Here is a 25,234-nt window from a genome sequence, read left to right as displayed (position 1 = left end):
AAATCAGTAGCACAGGAGGGGAAAAAAAACCTTGATCAGAGCCCTCCTTTTCTTCCCAATCCTGGTTTGTTGGGGCGGAGACAGGTTTCTCGCTTATTGCACATCATTTGCAAGGATCAAGCCTAAAATGCAATCACCTCTCCTAGAAGTAGTAGGTTAAAAAAAAAAAGTTAGGGGGTGGAGGTTAATAGAATTAAAACCAGACTGACTTATTTTCGAACAAAGGTGTATCACTGGGAAATGAGATGCATTATTTCAGAGCTAGGAGGGGCAAAATAAACTACATATATTTTAATCAGGACACATTTTAAAATTAAATGCAAACGTCTTTGGGGAAGAATGCATAGAACGGAGTACAGAAAAACACCTTCCATATTTAAGTCTCCCATAAAATCCAAGGATTCTTTTCTCGATCACTGCGATTAGACTCTTTTTTTGTTTTGTTTTTTGTTAATTACCTACGTTCGGGTTTTTTGCCAATTCGCAGTGCGTCGAGGTCACCCTGGGGACCGGCGGGGTGTTGTTTCTCAGCATGCCACGTTCAGCGGGGATTATTTTTGCAGAATACCACGCAGAAAGGCACAAAAGGTCAGAAACGCGCCTATCCTGGCGGAGCCGCGGTCGCCGCCCTTGGCCAGCAGAGGTCGCCGCTGCGCCCGCGCGGGCAGTGCGCCGGGACGCGCTCGGCCGCCGGGTGCGCCCTGCGCCGCGGCCCGCGCAGCGCTGCGCCGCGCAAGGCTGAGCGGCGGGCGGGGGCGCGCCTCTCCGCGCACCCCTGCCGGGGACGGGGGGAGAGGCCGGCTCCGGTGGGGGCGAAACGGTGACGGGAAAGATGAAGTCCGCTCGCTGCGGCTCTCACCCTTGTGGATGGCCAAAAACCCCCGCCACGGTGGTTCTAGACACCCGCTAATTTCAAGTACGGAAAATACCTTTCCGCGTGAGACTAAGCGCGCAGCGACGGCCGCGGAGGAGGCAGCTGGGCCAGCCTGAAGGGCCGGAAGGTGCGTGGCCGGCCGGTGCGGGACTGGCGCGGCTCGGCGGCGCTCGCCCTGCCCGTGCCAGCCAAGCAGGGGAGACATCAGAGCTCGAGTCGTTCAAAATGAAATTGCCCATTACTAAGGGTTTGCCCCAACCACGTGTCAGGCTGTGTGGAATTGCCAGCATCAGCACTAATTCTTGATAATTGCTTCTTGGTGTACTCAGCTAAAACACAGCAAAATAAATTACGTATTAATATATATGTACAGAGAGAGAGAGGGAGATAAAACCCATATATACCTATACATATATACACATTGCTGGTCTCTCCGAAGTACAAATGATTAACTGGTAAAGTTGCATTTCCCACTGTTTATTTAAACGTCGAATATGTAAAGTAATTGTGTGTGTTTACAACCATATCTTTACCTCTTGACACTATCTTGAGATCGTTTCAAGACAGCTTAGTTATCTCTGCAAGTGGCAATGCTGGGTCCCATTTCTTGTTTGAAATAAACCGGAGGGTGACTTGCTTTCTGAGAACTGCAAAGGAAAACATCTTGCAAACTAAGTTAGGACTCCAAAGAGACCTCGTGTTCAGTAGCTGTCTCATCAGCAAATACAAGTTTCAGAACTTTGTCTTGGCTGTTTCATTGCAACAAGATTTCCCCGTGAGTATACATTCTGCGTAAACATGGCTTAGACTTTCTTTCACCAAAACTCTAGCCTCGTCGCTTGCTTTTAAAAAAAAGAGGACTTCAAAAAAATATGTATTTTCCTGATGAGTACTGATTGGAGGGCACTTAAATACTACGTTGATGAGGGCGGTGTAACAGCCCATATGGAACAGAACACAAAAATGGGATCTAAACAAACTCTGAGGGGATGTTTAAAATGGGGGAGGGGGGGTCAGAAGAGTTTGTAGTGGACACGGTCGGAAGTGGGTACAGCTTTACCTACAGGTTAAGAGAAATTCACCGCGCAGCGTAATTGGAGACTGCCGGGGGGGGGATGATTACACAAAGAAATCCGTGCCCACGGAAAAGTTGGATCTGGGCAAATTTGGGAAGCTTTCAGACAACCGGCTGCTGGCCGGTGCGCCGGCGCACAGCGGGGCGCAGGCTCCGCGCCGCCCCGCGTCCCGGGCCGCGGTGCTCCGGGCTGGGCTCCCCGCAGCACCCCCCGGAGCAGCGCCGCGCGGCCGCGCAAACTGCGGAGTTCGCGGCTTCTCTCTCCTTCCTTAATGTGAAATGTAAAGGATTCTCCACTGCGAGAGGCAGAAGTTCTTCACTTTTCCGTGCGTGAGTCTCCCTTACCGGTCAGACTAGGAAAATAGCTAAACATAGAAAATATTCCTACTTAAAATTAAAAGCAAAAAAAAAAAAAAAAAAAGGAAAGAAAGGAAGGAAGAAAGAGAGAAAAAACGAAGGAAAAGGCTCTAAAAGGGATTGGAAAAGACGTTAATAGAATGGAGGGAGTGTTGAGAGACAATTTAAGGTAAGCATTTGTTGTACCTCCTTCGAGCTTATGTTTAACAGAAATGTATGAAGCTTTTATCCACAATTTTAAGGGAGAAGGAGACTGGAGGAAAACATAAACAATCACATCTTGTAGCCGGAGCTATACGCAGCCAGTTTGTCCTGCCACTGCCTGCTGCGGGTAGCTTCGCCTAATCAAACCGGAGCAATTCCTCCCGCCTAGGAAAGATAAATGCTAGGAAAGGAAATAGCTGGATTAGCCCCTCTCCCGCCCCCCAAAACATGGAAATTGTAAATATGGCATAGCCAACCCAGGGAGGGGGAAGGGATGGAGGAGCATAAATGGGGCCGGGGAGGGAAAATGAAAGGTGTGACGGGAGATAAGCAGGAGAAACGAAGGAAGAGCGACAAGAAGAAAGTATAAAGGGAAATACAAATGAGGAGCGAAAAAAAAGTTGCCTCCGCGAGCCCGAGCCGGGGCTGCCAGGGCGCGAGACGCTGAAATATGATAATCAGAACAGCTGCGCCGCGCCGCCCGCAGCCAATCGGCGCCGGGCGGGCGTGACGTCCCCGCGCCTGACGTCAGGCCAATGGCGAGCGGGCTGAGTTGGAGCAGAGAAGTTTGAGTAAGAGATAAGGGCGAGGCGAGTGCCCGGGCGAGCAGCGCCGAGTCCGGCACCGCCGCGCGCCACCGCCGCCACCACCATCACCGCCGCCGCCACCAACACCGCTGTCGCCGCCGCCGCCGCCGCCGCTGCTGCTGCTGCTGCTGCTGCTGCTGCTGCTGCTGCCCCGCGCGGCCGAACCCCGCCGCCGCCGAGCCCCGCCGCCAGCCCCCTCTGCGCTCCGCAGCCCTGACAGTGTTTCCCACGTTGGTGGTGGCGCTTTCTTTTTTTTTTTTTTTTCCTCCTTCATTTCGAGTCTCTATTTTTTTTTCTTTTGCTATTATTGTTATTGCTACTTTTTGTTTTTCTTAGCGACAGCTCTCAAATCTACTTTGGGGTCTTAAAACGAAACCGTACACCATTTCACTGTGGACATTACACCCTCTTACAGATATGGGAGACATGGGAGACCCACCAAAAAGTAAGGCGGAATTTTTACCGTTGTTGGAATAAATGTGCTGTCTATTGTAATCGTCTCAGGCAGGAGAACTGCTAAAGAGCTGAACTTCATTTGAATGGTAGAGAAGGTGCCTTTTGTTGCCATGCCTGCATGCTTGCTGTGTTTTAACCTCGTAGCCTTGTATGTTAATAGCCTGGGGTCCTGCTCTGTATTAAAGTTTGGGGAGCAGGCAGAATCTTTATGGGATCTCCAGCCACGGAGCCTTAAATTATCTTCGTGCTAGACTGCAGTGAGGCTGCCTGACGATCCAGCACCTAGTCTGTCTAGGGGAATTAGCATTAGACTTGCAAAACAGAGCAAGTGACAACCGTTAATGATGCTTGTTCTTGCTAGCAGGCTCGAGTCCCGTCTTCTATGGCAAAGGGCTGAATGGGAAGCGCACCCAGCCACGCGTTCAACGTTTCCAATCAGAGCCTCTTAAAAATGAAATCAAACATATAGATACTCGCCTCGTAGGGAAAGGAATCCAAACCAAGAAACAATAAAATAAAAATAAAACAACGAGGGAGTTTGGAGTTTTGATTCCGTGCAAGGCTTACGAAATGAGGACCTCCACCCTGAAGACTGTTCACATCTACATTTTAACATATGTTCCGCCTCCTTCCTAGACGAGGCAAGGTTTTGATGGCACACTTCAATTACCATCCAAAACTGTAATACTCTTAAATAAAAGAACAACAACAACAACAACAAAACCACTCCCAGAGTACGCCCTATAAGGGAACGACACTAAAAGTGTGTTTATCTCTGTAGGAGAGTAAACGGTTAGTCAATCATGTATTTATTTTCATTTCAGAAAAACGTCTGATTTCCCTATGTGTTGGTTGCGGCAATCAAATTCACGATCAGTATATTCTGAGGGTTTCTCCGGATTTGGAATGGCATGCGGCGTGTTTGAAGTGTGCAGAGTGTAATCAGTATTTGGACGAGACCTGTACGTGCTTTGTTAGGGATGGCAAAACCTACTGTAAAAGAGATTATATCAGGTACGCCATTTACGTTGTTTAATTCTTCGGTGAGATTTTTTTTTAACTTTATAAATCTGAGAGAGGTAGGAAGAGGAAAAATATTGAGGAAGAGGGTGAAAGGACAATTGTTATATTTTTAAGTAACTGCCCCAAAGGTAAACGGAAAAAAGTTCGAGACGTCAAAAATTTTTATTGCGTAAATTAAAGTGCAAATCTCTGTATAAATGCAAAAACATTCGGAAACAACTAGAGATTGAGACCCTCCTGAGGATTTTGGCAATGTACCCTGTGATTCTGACAAAGTGGGAAATAGTATGCAAGAGTGTTTTCACTAGTGTAGGGATTATAAGCAACACGGAACTGATCGTTTTTAAACACAACCTGAGAAATGCATCTCTGTGTTTTGCAAAGGCACAATGGCATTCATAAGAAAGGCACTTCAAGCATGTACGCTGTAAAAATAAATACATGGGCAAGTATACCTGTTTAAACTAGGCCCACAAAAAAAAAAAAAACAACAAGACAAAACCAAAACAAAACCCAAGTTTCTTTTAGAAGGAAGGATCCATTTATGGCAAGGTTAAGACCTAGTCTGAAATGTTTCTTCTCTAAAAAACTGACATTTAATCTTTTTAAATATTAACCCCTTTGGTGATATCTGACTGCCTTTTCTTTCTTATCTTATCTGTACTGATGAATTAGACAGAGCAGATCAAATTGCCCATCATCTGTTCGCGAACAATTGGGTATATTTAGATAATGGAACCGCTTCCTTCCTCACATTAAAATCTGGTAACTGATAAAATGTGAGAGTTGCCAATCCTGACACTATAGAGAAACCAAAGCAGGAATTTCGAGTGTGTTTATTATTTGTACTCCTGGGTCATGGCGATCCGCTTTAGTATCGTCTACTGGGTTTGCCAAACCAGAACTTTGCACTGAGGTATGGACACTGTTTTGTTTACAGAAAGTTTCGGAGCAGATATCTCCCACCTAAGACACCTTTCTAATTTCCTTGTAATTCTGAATTAAAATAAAGAAAATCTTTCGTTCTCCATTGCACAATTCACAAGCAGATCGTTCCTTTAAGGCATATTATGAGATTATTCTAAAAGTTTTACTACGATGAAAAACAACCCACTCTTTTTTGCATTACTTTTAAATGCCCTTTGGAAAGGGTGCTTTTAAGTGTCGTCCTTTCACTAATTTCAAAAGAAACAAACACGTTTGAGACTGAGATGTGCTTACTTACCTCTTGCGAGAAATCAGCAGGCATAATTTAAACAAAAAAAAAAAAAGCATATTTGTAAAGTTTCTACACAATATGCTTCGTTTGCTACAATATTTAAAATAAGAGATATATATTATGTGTAAGTCGGCTTTGATTTAGACTCTGAGCTAATATATAATTGTGAGACACTTGGGCAATCCCCCCCCCAACTTTTGTACCTATTAATTCATAGACTTGGCAGTTGCTCTGTTCTTTTGCAGTTTAGCCATCTTTTTTTTTTTTCACAGAACGTTATAATTTGGAAGTTGGTATATCTGAATATAAGCTGAGTACACCTCTATAGACAAAAGGTCTGAATAAGCACCTACATAACCATATATACCCACAAATATATATCGCAGATTATCTCTAATGAAGTGGAAAGCAGAGTGTATGAATATTAGCTCAATTTTAAGAGCAGCTTCTATGGTTATGTGGATTGCATACCTGTATGTATGTGTGTTTGTATGTGTGTGTGTGCGTACATATATACTTGCGGAATTATGTTAATTTCACTTAATGCCAAGGAAGTTGGCTAAGGAATATTCGGTGGGAGCCGAAGCTGTGCAGCTGTAGAAAAGCGAGCTGGCGCATTTTCTCTTGTTCATCTACTGATGGGTGAACTGCTCCCTCGCTCCTCCACGGGAGACGAGGAGCCCCGCCACCCGCTCCAGGGTGTAACCCCAGAAACCCATTATTTTCTATGTGGAGTTGTCAGCGAGAAGTTTCCCTTTCACTCGTGCTGGAAGGCTTGAGCTCTCGGTTCAAGGTGGGAGCGTGCAGAAGGAAAGGGGAAGGAGCTGTAAGGCTGAATTATGAGGCGGCTTCTACAGCCAAAGCATTGAAAATGCATTTTAGCCAGGGGGCGGGGGGAGGCGAGTTACACTAATCTATATGTGAGTGTGCATATATATATAGACGGGTGTGTGAGCGTGTGTGCATTTATTTGTATATAGAAAAAACGTAGTGGAAAAGGGAAATGGTCCCTAGCAGAGCCACCTCGGCTGTGTCCTGAAGGGTGAGCTGCCGGGACCCCGAGCGCGCCTGTAGCGGCAGAAGTCAGGAGGGGGTTCCGCACAGAGATAACAGCCTTTCGCGAGGCTAGCATGTTTGTGTAAGGGAAAGCAACGTCAGGGTCTGCCAGCCTCGCCTTTCCCCATTGCACCCGGGTGGTTTGGTTCAGCTCCGGGCTAGGCTAGGTCAGGACCGTCCGCTGTCCCAGAGGGAGGGAGAGGGCAGGGATGTCCCCTTGCCAGCGCGAGCTCTAGGGTGAGAGGAAAAGGTGGGCATCTCCTTGGGAAAGGGGATTTTCCGTTTTTGTATTTCTCCGCATCCCTTTCTCCTTCCACTCCCGCCGCCCCCTTCCTTTCCCCTCTCTGCTCTCTGGGGTGTCCGGATCCCCGCTGCCTTTCACAGCAGGGGTATCTGGGCACTGGCAGTAACCGAATCCGTTTTATTCCTTTCTCCTGGCTTCTGTATTTTAAAGGCTTGTTTAACTAGTGAGCTGCGTGTGGCGCGTTTAAGTGGGGCCACGGGGCTGCCCATGAGCGGGAGTGAAAACCTCTCTCTCTCTTTTTTTTCCTTCCTTTCTTTCTCTCCCCCCCCCCACTCCTCCCTCACCCTCCCCTCCCCCCTCCCGTGCTCTCCCTCCTTCCCTCCCTTCTTCTTCTTTCTGGGCCGGGCCCTGCTCAGGTTATATGGCATCAAGTGCGCCAAGTGCAGCATCGGCTTCAGCAAGAATGACTTCGTGATGCGCGCCCGCTCCAAGGTGTACCACATCGAGTGCTTCCGCTGCGTGGCCTGCAGCCGCCAGCTCATCCCCGGCGATGAATTCGCGCTGCGGGAGGACGGCCTCTTCTGCCGGGCGGACCACGACGTGGTGGAGAGGGCCAGCCTGGGCGCGGGGGACCCCCTCAGCCCCCTGCACCCCGCCAGACCGCTGCAGATGGCAGGTACTGCCCCGGCCCGCCCGGCCCCGGCCCCGCTGCGTGCGGCGCGGCGCGGCGCGGCGCCGCCTCCCTGCCGCTCTCCGCCTTTCCCGGCGCCTTGCGGGGAGCCCCGGCGGCACCGGCACCTCTCCCCGCGCCGGCTGTGCCGTGCGGCAGCGCCCGGGTGCCGAGGCAGACGCGGCCCTGGCGCCCCGCGGGGCCGCCGTGCCCGAGGGCAGGCAGCGAGGCGGCGCGCACGCGTGTCCGGGCGGCCCCCGCGCGGGCGCGGATCCCACGCCGCGGCCGAGCCGGGGGGAGAAAAGGCTGGCTGTAAAGTACACGGGGGGTGGGACACAGCTGACCGGGGCCTGCAAGCCGGGGTCTTGCCGAGGTCCGCGTCCCCCGAGCAACTGTGCGCGTCCAGCGCTCTAACAGGGCGGTGGGTGCCTCAGTTTCCCCCCGGGACGGTTGGAAGCCAGATCCCTTTTCATTCAGCACCGCGGAGCATGTGGAAAAGCTGTTTTAAGCACTGGTGGAAGCAGAGTCCGAAAAGAGGTAGACTTCATAACTACAGGCGAGCACACAGGCTGTAATTTAAAACTGTCAACAAGCTAATCTTCAGTAATTGCCTTTTAAAGTGACTCTGCCTTCTTGAAACGTTTTATGTGATTTGATGAGAATTTCTTCTTAAAACTCAGCATTGTTACTTCAGACTCGACACACCTTATAAGTTTACTTACACTTTTAGTTCTCGACATGTGCCTTAGACGCTCAGGCACATGAGCTGTAGGAAAAAGCACGTCTCTCACAGGCAAGTAAGGTTAGACAAAACAAGGCTGGCAGGGAACATTGCTGTGCAAGCAACTGTAACTCGAAAAGTTATTTACAAACACAACTGTCTTTAAACGGGAGCGTATCCCGCTTCTGAACTGCTTTCAAGTGGCATATCTATGTATAGCAAAAAATCACGTAGCCGATCGGTACAGAATTTTAGAGAGATTGTGCGTGCTCCCCGTAGCGTGTTTGTTCATGTCTCATAAAGGCATAGGTGTCTGCAGGCACAACGTTGCTAATATTTGAAGCATTCTTATTGTCTTCATCGAAGTTACCGTTTTGTTGTTAGAATCAGAGAAGTCGAAAACCGATTGTACAAAACTGAACACCTTTGAATATTAGCCAGCCATGCTTTTAGGGGGGAAAAAAAAACAGTAGTGTTTTTATTTTTCCCTTGACTGGATCAAATTACATCTAGATAGCTATAGCTACATAATACACTGAAGAATAGCAGAATCACACGAATATTTTTAGCTCTTGATGTGGCAGTGCCCGTTGTTTTACATTTCTTGACTCTTTCCATGAGTTGCGAGGCTTGCTCCCCTTTTAAAGAATAGGCTAAACATTAGTATTTTTAAATGTTCATCAAAAATTGACATAAATTCACCTGGCACCTCCACCTTCTAAAATAGACCCCTGCCTGCCGAGCTCTCGGAAACGGGGCTCTCATGAGATTCTCTGCCACGATTATGGTGCAGCGGATTTTGGCTTGTTTTGCTTTGATTGGAAGCATCAAACTGCTGAGTGCTGTTGCACGTTATTGTAGCCTCTGGCAAAACTGAGTTAGATCCAGCAAGCAAGAAGCAGACTCGAATTAAGATTAATTTTAAAAGTATTCTTTTATTAATTTTCGGGCCAAAAATCTGTTTTGGTGATTTGTCATGAAATAAGTACATAAAATCCTCCCCCTCCTTTCCTAGCACACGTACACTTTAGCGATCTCTCCCTTCCCTGTCAAAGCTCATACAGGTTCAAGCTTCTGTCATTAAAGGTTTTAGGGAGGGGGGTGGTTTGTTTTTGCAAATTAATTATCTCTGGAGTCAGAAATGTCAGTCCTGTCACTCCACCAGCGCATAAAGAAGAGGAGGCTGCAGGAGCTCTGATGGAGCTGACTGCTTGAATGGCCTTTGAAAGAGGGTTCATCACCACCACCCCCAACCGCCTCCCCTTAACCCACCCGCTTAAATTCATAGCCTCTGCAACTCCCTGCCTCCTACTTATGGGGATCCTGTTCCTTCCTTCCCCTTCCCTTACAGCAGAACCTATCTCTGCCAGACAGCCAGCTCTGCGACCCCACGTCCACAAGCAGCCCGAGAAGACCACCCGAGTCCGGACTGTCCTTAATGAAAAACAGCTTCACACCTTGAGGACCTGCTACGCTGCCAACCCCAGACCCGATGCCCTCATGAAAGAGCAACTGGTAGAAATGACTGGTCTCAGCCCGAGGGTCATCAGGGTTTGGTTTCAAAACAAGCGATGCAAGGACAAAAAAAGGAGCATTATGATGAAGCAGCTTCAGCAACAGCAACCCAATGACAAAACTGTAAGTGGCTTCAGCCTCTGACCTGTACGCAGCCTTCCTTCCCGAAGGAGAAACGCATAGGCTAAGTCCAGCCTGGTCAGCCTTTGGGGGCTGGTTTGACGCTTTTGATTTTGTGGGAGCTCCGCTAAAACAAACAAAATAATACAGCTTAAATATTATCTGTTCGTTCTGTTATCAGTGCAAGTAAAACAGAACACAGCGAGAAGCCGATATAGGTGGCTCAAGCGAGCACATGTCTTTTTGCGAGGCTGAGGAGTTGGTGTGGATTAGACTAACTTCTCTGCAGCATGAACTGTGCCCTGCAGAGCTTATGGGATGTAATAAGTCTAGCCTTGTATAATATTTATATTGCAAATGCGAAGGACTCCTTGAGAGGAAAAAGATGCATTCGCTCTCTTCAATGGTTTTACACAGGAGTAAACCCAGAAGTAAAACCCAGGAGTAAAAGTGAAATCTGATGTATTTTCTTAGCACTTTATATACTGTAATTTGTATGTATGTGTCTGCCAGTGCCTGTACTGTAGAAAAAGAGGAATTTGATAGAAAGGTTTGGAATTGTTATCGTGCATACAGATTATTTAATATATAGTTCTTGCGTAGAAATATACGGAGTTCTTGTCTGTGGGTTTTTGCGCGTGATGCAAATAAGCAGAAAGCGCTGGATTCAGCATAGCAAACTGGCTGTCTCCATTTTAAAACAACTTTTTCTTTTCTGTTGTTTTTAGCCCACTTGAAGAAGAGTCTGTTATTCTCCCTCTGTATATTGACTGACCTGAGAATGACTATTAATTCATAAGGCTGCCTAGTTAAGTGGAATTTAAGGAGTTTCATTTTACCCTGTTGGAATGCAATAAAACATGATGTTATTAACTCGCCTGAACAATCTATTCGTCGAGGCTTGGAGTTTTTTTGTACACAGTGGCTGTAACACAGGGCATACTGGGAGGGCTGGGGTTTTCTTTTTGCTTGTGTTTTTCTTTTTTGAAAGAGAGCGGTACTAACGCACCCCAGGTTTACCGTGCGTCGGATATATGATCCGGTTAAGGTCACGCAGAACAAAACCAGCCTGGATGCAAGATAGAAAGGCGGCATGATTAACCATTTCTTGTGCCGAGCCGTGCATCGGCAGCCAAGATAAGAGTGCTCGCTTTAAGATTTTTTTTTTCTTTTTTATGCCTTGAGAAAAATACGAGGATTAAAGGGAAAGAAAGTAAACTTCCACAGTGATAAATGCAGCGGGTAGAAATAGGCTGACCTGGAGCAGAATAGAGTAAGACATTCACAGCAGATTAACAAAGCAAATACAAGCGACTGTATAGATAAGATAGAAAGCAGTTTATTGACTCAGCGTTTATATACAATAAAGTTAACCAAGCTCATTAACATCTTTTGCTGGGCTGTTTACAGAATATCCAAGGGATGACAGGAACTCCGATGGTGGCTGCTAGTCCTGAGAGACATGATGGTGGTTTACAGGCGAACCCAGTGGAGGTGCAGAGTTACCAGCCGCCTTGGAAAGTACTGAGTGACTTCGCATTGCAGAGTGACATAGATCAACCTGCTTTTCAGCAACTAGTAAGTGTCAGTTCCCAGCCTGAATAGGCCAGTGTCTACCCGGGGGCAGAGCCACTGGGGATTCTCTAAAGCTGATGGATGCCCTCAGAGAGATGAAGCAATTCAGACTAGCCGAGTTTTCCTGAAAGTACGAGGTGGGCATTATGACAGCGCAACAAATGCAACTGATTTAGCAGGGCTTGATGCAAAAGCTACCGTAGTCAACAGCAATGTTCTTGTTGATTTTAGAGGGATCTGGATAAGGCCTAGCCCAAGTCTGAAACTAATTCAGCTTACATACTCCTGAAAACCGAAAGCACCTCTACCCAGAGAACAAAAACATTCTTCATGTGTCATTTAATTTTATGTATATTTATGTCCAATTTCTAAAATTCGACTCCCCTCCTCTCCGCCCACCAATTTCAGCTATAAAATGTAGGATGGATTTTAAATATGTGATTGCAATGTCAGCCTGTATCCTATAGCCTATGTTCTTGCTTTCTCACAAAAACATGAACAGCTTAATTAAATCGTTGAAATCCTTGTTTTACGCATGTACCTCTGGATATAACTTTGTGTAGATATAGGTACAGATATATACACATACATAGGTATATATATGTAAACATAAATATATACATATATTTTATATATATATCTGACATATATCTGTTGTGCTTCGGAAAGGGAATTGTTAGTACATAGTCACGTGCAAAAGCCAAACAATATGATAAATTGCCTTAAGCCAAAAGAAAACAGACATTTTAGAATAAATTCTGTTCTTAACTCACTTCCTTATGCCTACGTCATTTGGCAGCTCATATGGGACCATATCATCTGCAATACTTAGGCCCAACAAGGTGAATTAAGGACAGAAGTTCAACCTTAACTCAATTTCCTGGCCTAAGTGTGTTAAAACCAGATCTTTAAAATAATAAGGTACGTTGTGTATGGTTTTTCAGTGATTCCAAATAATAATTAATGATGCAACATTAATATTTAGACCCTTTTTGATTGGTTGGGCATTTTTCGTCAACATGAATTGATGAAAAATAAAGGTTTGTAACCACATCAACAAATGTTTTCAGATCGTTTCAGCTTAGTATCCCACTCTTCTCCAGGATTCTTTTTTTGCCTAGTTGCAGGCTGCCGAGCACTCCCTCTGGCACGCCGCCGTGCTCACTTGCATGCCCTGGAGCACAGCAGCAGGACTGCTTGCAGCATCTTTCCTCTAGAGCAGCCGCTAGTTTTCCTGCTTTAATCAAGCTGTCAAGCAGACTCAAGAAAAATTGATCTCCTTTGGCTACCTTACTTTTTGTGCCTTAACAGAACAGGAGACTTCAAAAGCTTTGATGCGATGTTTTCTTAAAAAGTAGCTCTAAAAGCAGAAATGAAAGTGGGTATCCCAAATACACACACACACATATGGATAGATAGATGGATATTACTGTATTTTTGGCCTCATGCAGACAAATAGTTAAAGAATTGTGGACAGAACAGATAGATCAGCGACTATTCAAGGCACTGTTTGCACGTCTCTAATCTGGAAAGGGCCTTAATCACTGGATGGGCCAGCTAAATAGGTGCCAAGGAATTGTGTGTGGCTTAGCCAGGCTCCACCCTTCAAATCTCTCTTCCCAAGGCTGAGCCTGAACTAATGGGAGCTGCGGGGCATATTATAGGATGGAGAAGCATCACCTTTTATTATCCAACTAACTCTTCTTAGACAGAGATGCCACCCCTTCCAAGGAGCACTTGGACCACAAGGATGGCTTGTTTAAAGGAAGGTATCTTCTGCTCCTGGATATTTGTTCCAGGTTTATTTTAGTATGTGCACAAAAGGGGAAAAAGTAACCTTGGAGTCTAGTGTCAGAAAACGCATGATGAGCTCCTAAATAATTGACTAGAACATCCTGTTGGGATCGCCACTCTTGCAAGATGTGGAAGAAGGCCTCATTAAAATGGTTGTTTGTTTATTTGCTTGATTTTTCTTTTTCTTTTTTCTTTCTTTTTTTTTCCTTATCTGCTTTCTTCGGTTATTTGACCGAAGGCCTGAAGAAGATTCCAGTGAAGTCAGTGGGGAAACTAAACAAAGCAACAAACAGTCACACAGCCTCCTGTTGAGATGCATGAGGCCATTCGGCTGCATGCCTGTATATTTATTTTTTGCATTCTTTTTTACCTCGACTGCTATTTTTCTCTAATTGTTACAGTAGTAACAATTCTTTTTCTTATTTTTTCTTCCTTTTTTTTTTTGGCAGGTTAATTTTTCAGAAGGAGGACCTGGTTCCAATTCTACTGGAAGTGAAGTAGCATCAATGTCCTCTCAGCTCCCAGATACACCCAACAGCATGGTAGCCAGTCCTATTGAGGCATGAGGAACATTCACTCAGATTTCTTTTGTTGTTGTTTCTGCCCTTACCCTCACCCCTACTGGAGAGAGTGGGAAAGTGATCACGCTGGGACTCCAAAATTTAGGGGGAAAATTATTTAACAGCCCTGTAATGAACCTAGCAAAGAACCGCTCCATGAAATGAACGGAGTCTTGTTTGAAACGACAAGGTAATATGGTAGCAACACTGTGAAGACAATCATGGGATCTTACTAGAATAAATATAAAACAAAACCCCGCGCTATTCAATGATCAGAGGAGGATCGAAAAGACGTTTTCAAAACATAGAGGATTTGTACTCGTGGATCTCAAAAAAAAAAAAAAAGTGAATAAATTCTTATCATTTGACTGCACATCTTAGAGAGAAACCAAGGTAGAGGGACTTTCCATCTAGGCCATCCTAACCCGAATGGTGCTGTTTCTATATTGGTCATTGCCTTGCCAAAAGGAGCTCCAGTAGGTTTTCCATCATCAGGAAAGAGACAATTTAGCCCCGCTTTGTTGAAAGATTCATTGCAGGAAGGTGGAGCTGCATTGGTTTGCAATTTTTTTTTTTAGTTGATTCTTAACAAGGTGTTGTTTCCTGGGTCTCTTACAACATGTACTGTAGCGGGGGTTTGATTTTTGTTTGGTTGAGATCCATCCTCTATCAAGTCTTGAAGGGATTAAAAAAAAGGTTTTTGAATTCTTCTTTAAAAACCAATTTATAAAAGCATTGCAACAAGGTATACCTCTATTTTGCCACAAAGCGTCTCGGGATTGTGTTTGAAATGTGTCCGTCCAAGAACCCTCCCCCAAAGACGTGTATAGTCATTGGTTAAAAAGACTGTTTTTCTCTCTTTATCTCTCTCTCTCTCTCTCTGTCTCTCTCTCTCTCTCTCTCTAGAAATAAAGAGAAAAAAAGAAAAAAAGAAAAAGAAAAAAAGAAAAAACCCACCCTATTTGTTTGCTCTTGCATTGCAAAATTATAAAGTAATTTATTATTTATTATTGGAAGACTTGCCACTTTTCATGTCATTTGACTCTATTTTTTTGTTTGCTGAAGTAAAAGAAAAAAGAAAAAAAGAAAAAAAAAGGAAAGGTTGTACCGTGGTCTTTGAATTATATGTCTAATTCTATGTGGTTTTTGTCCTTTTTTTCTTAAATATTATGTGAAATAAAAGCGCCATATGTAGAATTATTATATCTTCAGGACTATTTCACTAAATAAGCGTTTGGAATAGAGAAAATAATAATAATATTATTATTAAATAATGAACAAAGTTCCCTTTTTTAAATATTTACAAGTTAGCAGCTACAATACCTGAAATAAAATATTGCATGCAAAGTAGGTCGTAATTGAATAAAATCAGTGTGATATTTTATTGCAAGTATTAACGACCAGCTTGTAAATTTCAGTTTCAACAACTATATCAGGGCTAGTTTGATGCCTTAGCTTTCAATTGATAACATTAGAAGCTCTCTTCCCCCCCTCCCCTCATCCCTTGCCCTTAAAAGTAATATTACTCTAGGCATGATCTGACATAATGTTAAGACATCTAAAGAACTGAGAGCTCAGGCTTTTTGCTGAGTTCTATTATTTTTTAAAAATAATAATAAAAAGAAAGTGCTGTATACCAAAGCCTCGTTGTTGAGATTGTTGAAGTGACCTGTACTTTAAGTATAAGCTCCTGATAAAAGGGACGCTTTTTGCTTAACAAGTCAAGTATGACCATTATTTATCAGTGTCTGCTGTCAAAACGATTGAAAAATGCTGCAGGAGGAATAGGGTTGAGGGGATATTGCTGTGAAATTGCACGATTGGTGTTCCTTATTTTCTGTCGACTTCCCTCTCTTCACTCCCTCTTTTCTTCCTTTTTTAATTTGCGGGGGAGGGGGTGGTGAAAGCTAGAAACGTGGGCGATTTCTCGGGGAAAAGTAAAGGAAAAAAAAAACACAGAAAAGGGTTGTTTTTTCCTCCAAACCAAGTTTTCCCTAGTGCTCCAGGCCAGCACAAGACAAAGGCTCCCTTTAAAAAAATCCTTAACAACTGGAATATACAGAGATTTTTAGTCTGACAAAGACAAGTTGGTTTGCATGACAGTTACTCCAAAGCCTAATGTTTTCTTAACATAACCTTCTTTTTCCTCCCTCCTCACCATCTCAGCCCACCCTGAGCAAGCTCAGCTATAGAGACAAACCATTTCGACAGTAGAGAGAAAATAAAAAAGGGTAAAAGTCTAATACAAGGATTTCAATCATCCTGATTAGAAACTGGATTCATTTTGTATGCTCAAGTGTAATACATTTTTGAGTACTTGATAAATATTTAAATAAATATGAAATCTACCTTAAACTGTGTGATCAGTAACCCTTGTGTTTTCATGCAGGCTCCGAGGCTCGGCACGACGCCGCGGGGGGCGGGAGGGCGCGGGGTGGCATTTCTGCCCCGTGCGCTAACCTGTGAGTTGTCCGAGCCGTCCGCGCTGGTGGGGGGAAAGGGGGCTCAGGGGCCGAGCCCCACACTGAGGGGGCGGCTCTCTGCGGAAACCCCGTAAAGCCGGGGCAGAGCCGGGGCCTTTGCCTTCCGCAGCGCGGTGGCTACCGCAGGGAGGGCGCGGGGCGGCGCGGTCGCGCGCCGGGAATCTGCGCGCCGGCTCCGCGCCCGGGCCGCGGCGTGCGGCGGCGGGGGGCTGCCGGGGCCGCCGTCCAGCGCGGCGGGGCCGGCGCAGGTCCGTGTGCCGACGGCCGCGCCGGCGGGAAACGTTCATTTCAGCTCTGGCTCCTGGTGCCCGTCCGAGCCCCGCGCTGGGGAGACCGGGCCGGGTCCGCGCCCGCCACGCGTAAAGCGGCGCCTCTCCCCGCGCAGCGTCGGGGCATTTGTGGCAATTTGGTGCTCGACGTGAAGCTGTGACGCGCCGCCGATTTACCCTCCCGTTGCGGAGAGGAAGGGTCCCCCAGCGCCGCGCGGGGCCAGGGCCGCGGAGCGCCCTCCCGGCGCTGCGGCGCTGAGCGGCCCGCCGGGGGCAGGAGTTGGGGCTTTAGGCTGGCAGCGCAGCCTCTCGCTTCTCTTCCTAAATACCTCGGCACGTCTGGGGAGAGCTGCAGCCGAGCTCTGGTTTCTCGGCTAAGGGTGAAAGCCCCCGGCTCTGCCCATCCCTCCGCGGGACACCTATAGCCAGACCCGCTTCTGCTGACCCCCCGGCTGCCCCCGAGTCTCCCCCCGCAAGGCCGCGCCCTCGGGGCCTGCGCCCCGCTGCCTGCGCCCGACCTGGCGGGATGTCCGCGGCGCCCTGCGCCCGGGTGCGCATCCCCGGCCGGCTCTTCTGCACAGACCTGCGGCAAGCTGAGTCATGCCACAGCCTCAAGGGTTGTTTTTTTTAATCCTCCCTCCTTTTTTTCACCCCCCCCCCTTTTTTTTTCCCCACGAAGCCTCATCTTATTTTATTTCTTTTGGGGGATTTTTTTTGGCCTTGGGTTCCCTTTTTCATTTCATGTATTTGTGACATATATGTGTTTCTTCTTCGCTCCCTCAAAACTTTGACAGTTATCTGCTGTGGAACAGATAGAGACAAATTTTTGAGCAGCCATTCCTAGTGCCTTCAGGAAAACACCTCTTCTGAGCTAGGGCAGCAGGATTAGTGCAAACGAGAGAAAAGATCCTTTACGAAATGCTTTTCCTTATGCTATTTCTATGTATGTCCTTATGCTGTTCGTTCTTTTGGATACAGGGGAGGGTGATAATTAACAAAACCGCGTGCCCTGGTTTTCTTCTTGCTGCAGCCTCTCTTAATAATAACAAATAAGGTCTGCTAAGGACTGCTATAATTTCTCTGTGAATTTTGTTTGTACACACAGAGACCAATATTCAAATTCTTCTCATTTCAGTATTTGCACCAGGTTAATTAGCCCTCAGCATCTCCAAGCCGATTTAGAAGCGAAACGCAGAAGAGCCGGGGAGTGTGAATTCCAGCGTTAAGATCTGTCAAATATCTCAACAGTAAGTACTTGACTTTATATACATATGTATATATATATGTATAGATAAATTCACGTTAGGTCACTGAAAAGTGGACAGGAGGGAAGGAATCAGAGCAGCTCCTCCACGTTATCAGTTCGAGGAGGGCTCGCTCACACTTTTGCAAAATTCCCGCAGCTTGAGTGCCAGAAAGCACGAAACGGAACAAAACTGGGTTCATGGGAAAGTAATACCGGGAGGGTTTTAACAATGAAAGTCACGTGCTCAGTCATGTCTGTACGCTTCAAATCCTTAAACTGTTTTACAATACGAGGTCCCGCTGCTGGGCGCTTTGGGTCCTTCAGCGGAGCTGTAAGTAGTTAATAAAGGGGCTGGAAAGAGATCCTGTTTACTGATTGTTTCTGATTGTTGTTTTCTTGATAACAGAGCAAGCCACTGAATGACTGTTTGAGCTCAGGCGCCACAAACATAAACTTAACAGCTCCCAGTGTCCCGGGCCCCGCTGGAGGATCACTCCACACCTCCCGGGACTTGTGAAGCGCGGGCGGGGAAGGCGGCTCGCACGCAGGGGCGGCTCGGTGGGGGCGGGGTGGGGGACGAGGCTCGCCTCTGTGGCCCAGCTCTCCATATTGCACGGTACATGCTCTCATTAGCCAGGGGATGGGATGTAAAATTAATCGGTGTGTTGCCAGAGCCTCTTATCTGTACCGGAGCTTTGGGCAGGGTCTGCGAGATGCACTTTGCAGCATCCGAGATGAGAAAGAGGATGAGGCTTTTACATGAGGTTGCTGTTTCATGTTATTGAATTTTCTGTCCGCGGCTGAGCGTCACCAAACAAGTGCTCTGGGCTTGTTTGGGGCGAGAGAAGGAGGGCGAGAGAGGGAGGGGAGCGGAGCGCCGTCGCGCCCTGCGCCGCTTCCCCGCCAGCGGCGCCGGGCCGGGCCGGGGCCGGCAGGACCCGGCACCAGCTTCGCAAGACAGCCGGGCTCTCTGCTGTTGTGGCTGAATTGATTATCTGTAGCTCAGGATTTCTCCTGGGGGGCTAGGGGGGTGGAGAAGGAAGGAGAAAGGTTGCAAAACAGGATTCTTGCTGGAGTGTCTTTGCTTTTTTGTTTTCTTTTCTGCCGGCAGACAAAACAAGGCAAGGTGTGTTTGGGGGAGAGAGAGGGGGCGGAAAGGTTTTCCAGAAATAAGTGACACGAACCAAACCAGAGCTCGCTTCCTATCTCCAGGCAGACCTCGAGCGGCAATAGGAAGAGGAAAAAAGGGTGTTACTGTGGCTTGCTTTGGGAGGGCTGTTCAGGTCGGTAGATCTCCAAGGCTAATCCAAACAACCCGTTTGACTTGTGAGGTCCGAAGTCTAGACAGAGCTGGTGGCTCGGCGGCTCCTTATCTGGGTTTGGAATCAGCCGAAAGAGACTTTTCTTAATGTCCACAGCAGCACTAGGATCTGCCAGGGCCAGGGAGCCACCGCACCTCACAGACAGGACAACAAATACAGCCACCACCTGGAGGCTTTACAGCCCGCTTTGTTGTTGCAGCGGCGAGCGCTGCGGAGCGCGCAGCCGGCGGCTGCGGCCCTCCCTGCCCTCCGCCGCCGCCGGGCTCGGCCAGCTCCTAGGAGCTCTTCAATAAAACATGCTCTAGTGCTTGCAAGGCAACTGCCCCTTTCGGTCCCCGGGGCACTCAACGCCCACCTCACTGCAGGATGTGGCAGTGGGCGCCTCAGCCCGGCTCTTGCTCAGGAGTGGTGGTGTCCTTTTTTTTTTTTTCCCCCCCTACTGTGTTCGGTTTTATTATTTTTTTTTTCTCTGTTAAAGTTTTGCAGAGAACGGAAAAAAGTGTCCCAACTCACTATTGTTCATGAACATTAAGGAACGATCGAAGCAAATCAATTACGAGAGAGGAAGTAAGTTTAGATACAAGATCTTCTTTGGGAGTAGAAAATTGCCTTCTATATTAGTCTCTTTATGCTGGGTGTGTGGATACTGCAGGCTGTAAAGCTTGTTTGATGCAATTCAGATCAATAAAAGCATTTAACTCAATAGCAAGCAGCGTTCTGGAAAGTACAGAGAAAGAGGCATCTTTTGGTTGGATGTCACTCTATTTATTCATTTGTTTTCTGGAGTTTTCAGCTCTTGGACTGTTGGGCTGGTGGATGCTGGATTTCCGAGTTTCTGAATAGTGAGTGAGTGCTTCTCTACTGTAACGCAAGGCAGCGAATCTGAGCGATTCCTCTCCAAAATCTGTGCTGTTTCTCAATACAGTTGAGTTCAGGGCCATGCTATTGCATTCTGGAAGAAAGGAAGCTGATTGCTGTAACTATGATGCACTGATATGCTATTTGCAGCAGATATTGTAATTGAGTCTGCTAATGTGGAATTATGAAATTTGCCACTGGGTAGGACTCTTTCTCTATGCAATTTAGAAGGTTTGTGGTTTGCTGGTAAGTGCTGTTTTCTAGATTTAGTAGTTGCAAATTTCTTTGTATACAGAGCAAATTATATTGCAAAGCTTTTGTAATAATTTTCTATCAAACACATTTAAAGCATTTTAAACTCCCAATAACTCAGGGAATTCAGGATCAGGAGAGCAACACTTCCCCAGAAAAGGAATCTTAACGATGATCATGGTACTCCTTTTTTTTTTTTTCTCATGGGTAAAACTTAGTGTTTATTTTTATCTGTCACAAATACAAGGTGTTGTTTGAAATGTGTTAAACTTAGCAGGTATATAGAGATAATACTGACGTGTCACTGTGCATGATAAAGTAAAATATGGTGGGAATTAACTTGAAAAGTTTATGAAGGTTCTAACTACAGCCCATAAATTAACCTTTTTTACAAAGATATGATGCTATGTAGAAGAGCTTATAAAATATATGACACTTAAAAAAAAAAACTTCAATATTTGGAGCCCAAAAACTTTTTCTCTAAGTTGAGGACACAAGCTGAGGTCCCAGTCATGGAAATGCTGTCTGTAAGTAATCTGAAGTAATTAATATTAGACAACTATAGTGAATCAGGAATTGCAGGAGCGGACTTACTAGTTTACATAGAGCCTTCTGTGAAGTTTGTGAAAGTTTTGCTGCTAACCTCTCATGAAGCTGGAATGCATAGCATTCAAGGGCAGAGTCCAATTCTCACTGAAGTCAGTGATCAAGATGCCTTGGACATATGGGTATAAAATTGGTGCTGTGATTTCTGTGGGGGAAAAAGTCGTTTTCTTTCTACTATCCCCACTTTTTCATATATGACCTCAAATGACTGTGCAGTTTTCTGTTATAAGAGGAAAAACCCTCTTAAGATATCAGTGCATCACTAAAAGCATCTTGCTTGGTACAGTAATTAGAAACATGAGCCACGAGCTCATCTGAACATGCAGTATATCATAAAATAAAACAGCCACTCCCTGCTTCACTTATAGCCTCCTAAAAGAAATCTTCCTATGTTATGAATTGTCAGGCAGGAAACTGTATACAAATTACTTACACAATATTCTACAAAAAAATACTTTTAGCAAAACTTAACAAAATTAGCCCTCAGCACCTCTGAAATTCTAATTTACATGTGTTTTGCATTCACAGTATGAAGCAAGGAAGATTTTTCAAGATTTGGCTCTGCTTGTGTAACTTGAATTCAGGCTCTTTCTGAGCCAGGCAACTGCCCAATTAGCTGCTACAAAATGATCCTGAATTCCTCGCACATTTTAGGATTTTAAGTGAGCTAAAGATGCAGCATCTCCTTCAGTGAAATGAATTGAGAAACTTTTGCTTTACTCAGATATCTTTCCCCTGCAATAATGTCATGATTTTAGCACTGAAAGACTAGAGCAATTTTACTTATTCAAGCAAAGGTTTTCAGTGTTGGGCCTTTCATTTTCCCTGCACTGCTGAAAACCATGGAGAGTTTTGATAATCGAGTCAGGATAAGCAGGACTGAGCGCTTAGTGACGGGAGACCTCAGATTGTTCTATCACTTTAAATGAAGTGTTTTAGTTCACTTTTCATTCCAGATCTTTTTGACTTACTGTTTAATGTAACTAGGGAGACAAAAAGAAAACAGTGTTCGTACAATATACTCAAGGAACAATATACTCAAGACAGTTAGATGCTTCTGCTTCATCACTTTTTTTAAATGCTAGGTTTTAAAATCTCTGTTGATGTGGTTCACATACTGTTTTTCTTTTAAAGAATCAGTTTTCAAGGCACTTTTGTCTATCATGCCTCTAAGCATAGCTGTTATATGCCCCAGTTAGTTTTTTTTTTTTTCTGAGCAAAGCCGCTTTGCTTTAAGAGACTTTAAGAGAATTACATGTCCTCACTTCAGTTTAGCCCATCCCTTTTCAAAGTCAGCTATCTCTACCAATTATATAATAGCAAAGGCAGGAACTCTTAGGTTATTGTGATGACCCATCACACACCATATTTCTTTGTAGTAGCAATGCTATTCTGAGGTACTTTAGAGCAGAGCAGTTGGCCGTTAAAATAGCCCTGGAAGTGAAATGTCATTATTTGGGGTCTTGACTCTGCAGTCTGTAGGCCCTTCAAAACTGACTACATAAGGAAAATATGTCTGTAGTTTTAATTTAAGTTAGTAGATCATTATCACAGGAAAAAAAAAGCCACAGAGGACTAAGAAAGGCAGGTACCACTTCTTGCAGCTGTAACACAAGATTGACTCTCAAGTTTGACAAATTGTAATTTTTCCTAGTGAATATTTTGTGTATAAAAGGCATTTCTTGCTGAAATAATTAGGCAAACCAAGGAGGGATTCATCTGTGTGTGCTTACTGTTGTTGCATGGTAGTGCAGTGCCTAATACAATGGGCCATGCTCCTTGTAGGTCCTTAGAGCACCACTGTAACAAATATGATCAATAACAGTAAATTCTACTGACTTTTGTAGTCCTACGCTAGTAACAGACCTATCTGGACATAAAACTTGGGGTCTTGTAGATGCTTAATTCCCACTAGAAAAAAAATGAAATCTTTCAATACTGCGCTCATTTGTGTTCCTATAGCGAAAGTCTTGTTAACTTCCATAGGGGAATTTAGTATCTTCTTTCACTAAATGCCTCAAAGAAAAATGGGAATTAAGAATGAAATGGCATGACAAGTAGCAGCATTGCAATTAGCAGTACAAGTTAAATGCTTCAAGGATTGAGTCTAGGAGGGAAAAACCTGAAAGCAAAAAGTCCTGTAATGCATGTTCAAATGTGTGACTGTCTATTACGGTCAGTAAAACAATATGCTCATTCTTTAGAGTTGTATCTGCTTTCAACTCTTTAGCAAGAGAATCATACACTTTATATTTCAGAAAAAAAATTTCATTTTGATGTACATTCAAATATATTAATGGACCAAAGACAGTAATTAAAGCAGCTGTTGATCAAATATGGGTTACCAAAAAACTAATCAAATACTGATCAGTTCAGTTTGGTGAGTTTTTTTCTCATGTGCTTAATCACGTCTTTTGATCAGGTCATGTTAATGTGAGTTATCCTTTAGTTAATGATTGTTTTGCTCTTTCTTATATTGTAAGATATTTCTTATTTGGGGATAAAAGTGAGTAGAGTCAGGCAGAGATACAAGCTTTTGTGAATATGGGATCTAAAAGGAATAAATAATTAGTTTTCCCATGCCAGATTTAGATCAGTGAATCTTCCAGGGGTAGCACAGTGGTAAATGCAATTGTGAGGGCAATGTGGAAGAAAAAAAGGGAAGATGGAAGAGGTTTATATCAACCTGTGACATGACACAGAGCATATGATAAACTAATAAGTCACTCTGGTATTAGAAGCCCTTGTTTGATAACAAGTCCAGCCTCATGTGTTTTTTCTAGCTTGTGAAAGGGTTCACCAGTAATGACAGGCAGCAGTATTTCTTTTCGGAAAGGAAGGTTTCCTTTTTCTTTTGCAGAGGCTGAGGAACCCTCCTCGGCTGCTATTGTTAACTAGGTACTCTTTTCCTAGTAGAGATCTTATAAAAAAAGCTGTAGCAGAATAATTCCCAAAGTATATTGCTGCCTCCAATTCACATCCGTGCAGGAAGGGGCACTGACCACAAAGTGAATTGATCTCTTGATGATGGATGGGGATCAGGAGTCTCTGATGAACTTTCTCATGCCTTGGTTATAATTGAAATGAAGTATTGTGAATTGATCTGCAGACCTTACAGGGGAGATACAGGCTTGTGTTTCAGTGGGGGCTTTTCTTTTTCCCTCTCTATGAAAAACCCTCAGGAGCAGTTGCAGAGAGGACTGGGCTGGAAGCAGGCCAGTCCAGTTTAGCAGAACTGAAACTTGCCTGTTCTCAGGAGCTCGGCCGCCTGCGCTTGTCTTAATGCATCGCTGTCCTTCCCCCTTGCACCACTTAGGCTGTGACCTGGAAGTCTCTGGATGTGGGAGCGCCCAGCTCTGGCGACTTCTCACCATGAGTTCCCACACTCCTCGGCCCTGCCTGCAGCACTGCTTGTTGTTACTTTGGCAGAACATCCCTAGTTATGGGCAGGACGCTGTAGTAGACTTCAGCAAGGCTTCACCTGGACCTCCTCCATCTTCTCAGCAGGCACAGGATCTACACACGTGCTTAGTGACAAGACATAGGCCCGCGTCCAAAAAGCTGAGATGTGAGACTTAACACATGGCATCCATTGTGTAAGGCCTGTGATGGGAAAGGGAGAACGTGCTTCCGCGGGCGTATTGTTTGAGCACGAAGCCTTGCAATGAGGCATGGCCCAGGGCGCAGCACAGTGCCGTAATGCTTCTGTGCCACGTGCTACGCACGACTCGCCCGGAGAAGAGCTGCAGCGCTGTCTGAGAGCAATACACTGTGGCAGAGGCATGGGAGACAATGAGGGATGCCCACACTCAGAGGGTGAGCTTTGGTGGGTCAGAATGTGCGTTGTAATATCTGCTTTTAGGCACCTGGCTCCGTAATGCAATACAGACTCTAGAACAGCGTCTCGTGCCATATATGGTAGATGGGGAGAGCTAAGTGCTTCTGAGTGGGATACGCAGAAAAACAGCTGCTTCTTATTGAACATAAGGATATATCACAGATGCTGCTCTTCTTCAGGACTTAGGCCCCAGTGCTACTAGAAGTCATCTCTTTCCTCTTAGAATTTACAGCCCAGGCCCTTTCTTAATAGCAGGCACTTATGTCCCTCTTTCCTCCTTTTTTTTTTTTTTTTTTTTTTGAGAGATGCA

General features: G+C 45.3%; 1 protein-coding gene across 4 annotated transcripts; it reads left to right on the top strand.

Moving 5' to 3' along the window:
- Positions 1-1,510: 1,510 nt before the first annotated feature.
- On the top strand, positions 1,511-15,116 carry LOC104146896 (insulin gene enhancer protein ISL-1). 4 transcript variants are annotated; one of them, XM_068925977.1, is made up of 7 exons: positions 1,511-1,649; positions 3,434-3,542; positions 4,378-4,567; positions 7,512-7,771; positions 9,838-10,124; positions 11,532-11,699; positions 13,940-15,116. In XM_068925977.1, exons 2-7 carry the CDS (start codon positions 3,515-3,517, stop codon positions 14,054-14,056), a joined length of 1,050 nt encoding a protein of 349 aa, XP_068782078.1. In that variant the 5' UTR covers positions 1,511-1,649; positions 3,434-3,514; the 3' UTR covers positions 14,057-15,116. The 4 variants fall into 4 exon arrangements, with proteins under 4 accessions (XP_068782078.1, XP_068782081.1, XP_068782079.1 ...); XM_068925980.1 differs by lacking the exon at positions 1,511-1,649 and adding an exon at positions 3,264-3,331; XM_068925978.1 differs by lacking the exon at positions 1,511-1,649 and adding an exon at positions 3,286-3,327.
- The last annotated feature ends 10,118 nt before the right edge of the window (positions 15,117-25,234 follow it).

This window comes from Struthio camelus, chromosome W, assembly GCF_040807025.1.
Source record: "Struthio camelus isolate bStrCam1 chromosome W, bStrCam1.hap1, whole genome shotgun sequence".
Taxonomy (NCBI): Eukaryota; Metazoa; Chordata; class Aves; order Struthioniformes; family Struthionidae; genus Struthio; species Struthio camelus.
This window is presented reverse-complemented; position numbering and strand designations above follow the sequence as displayed.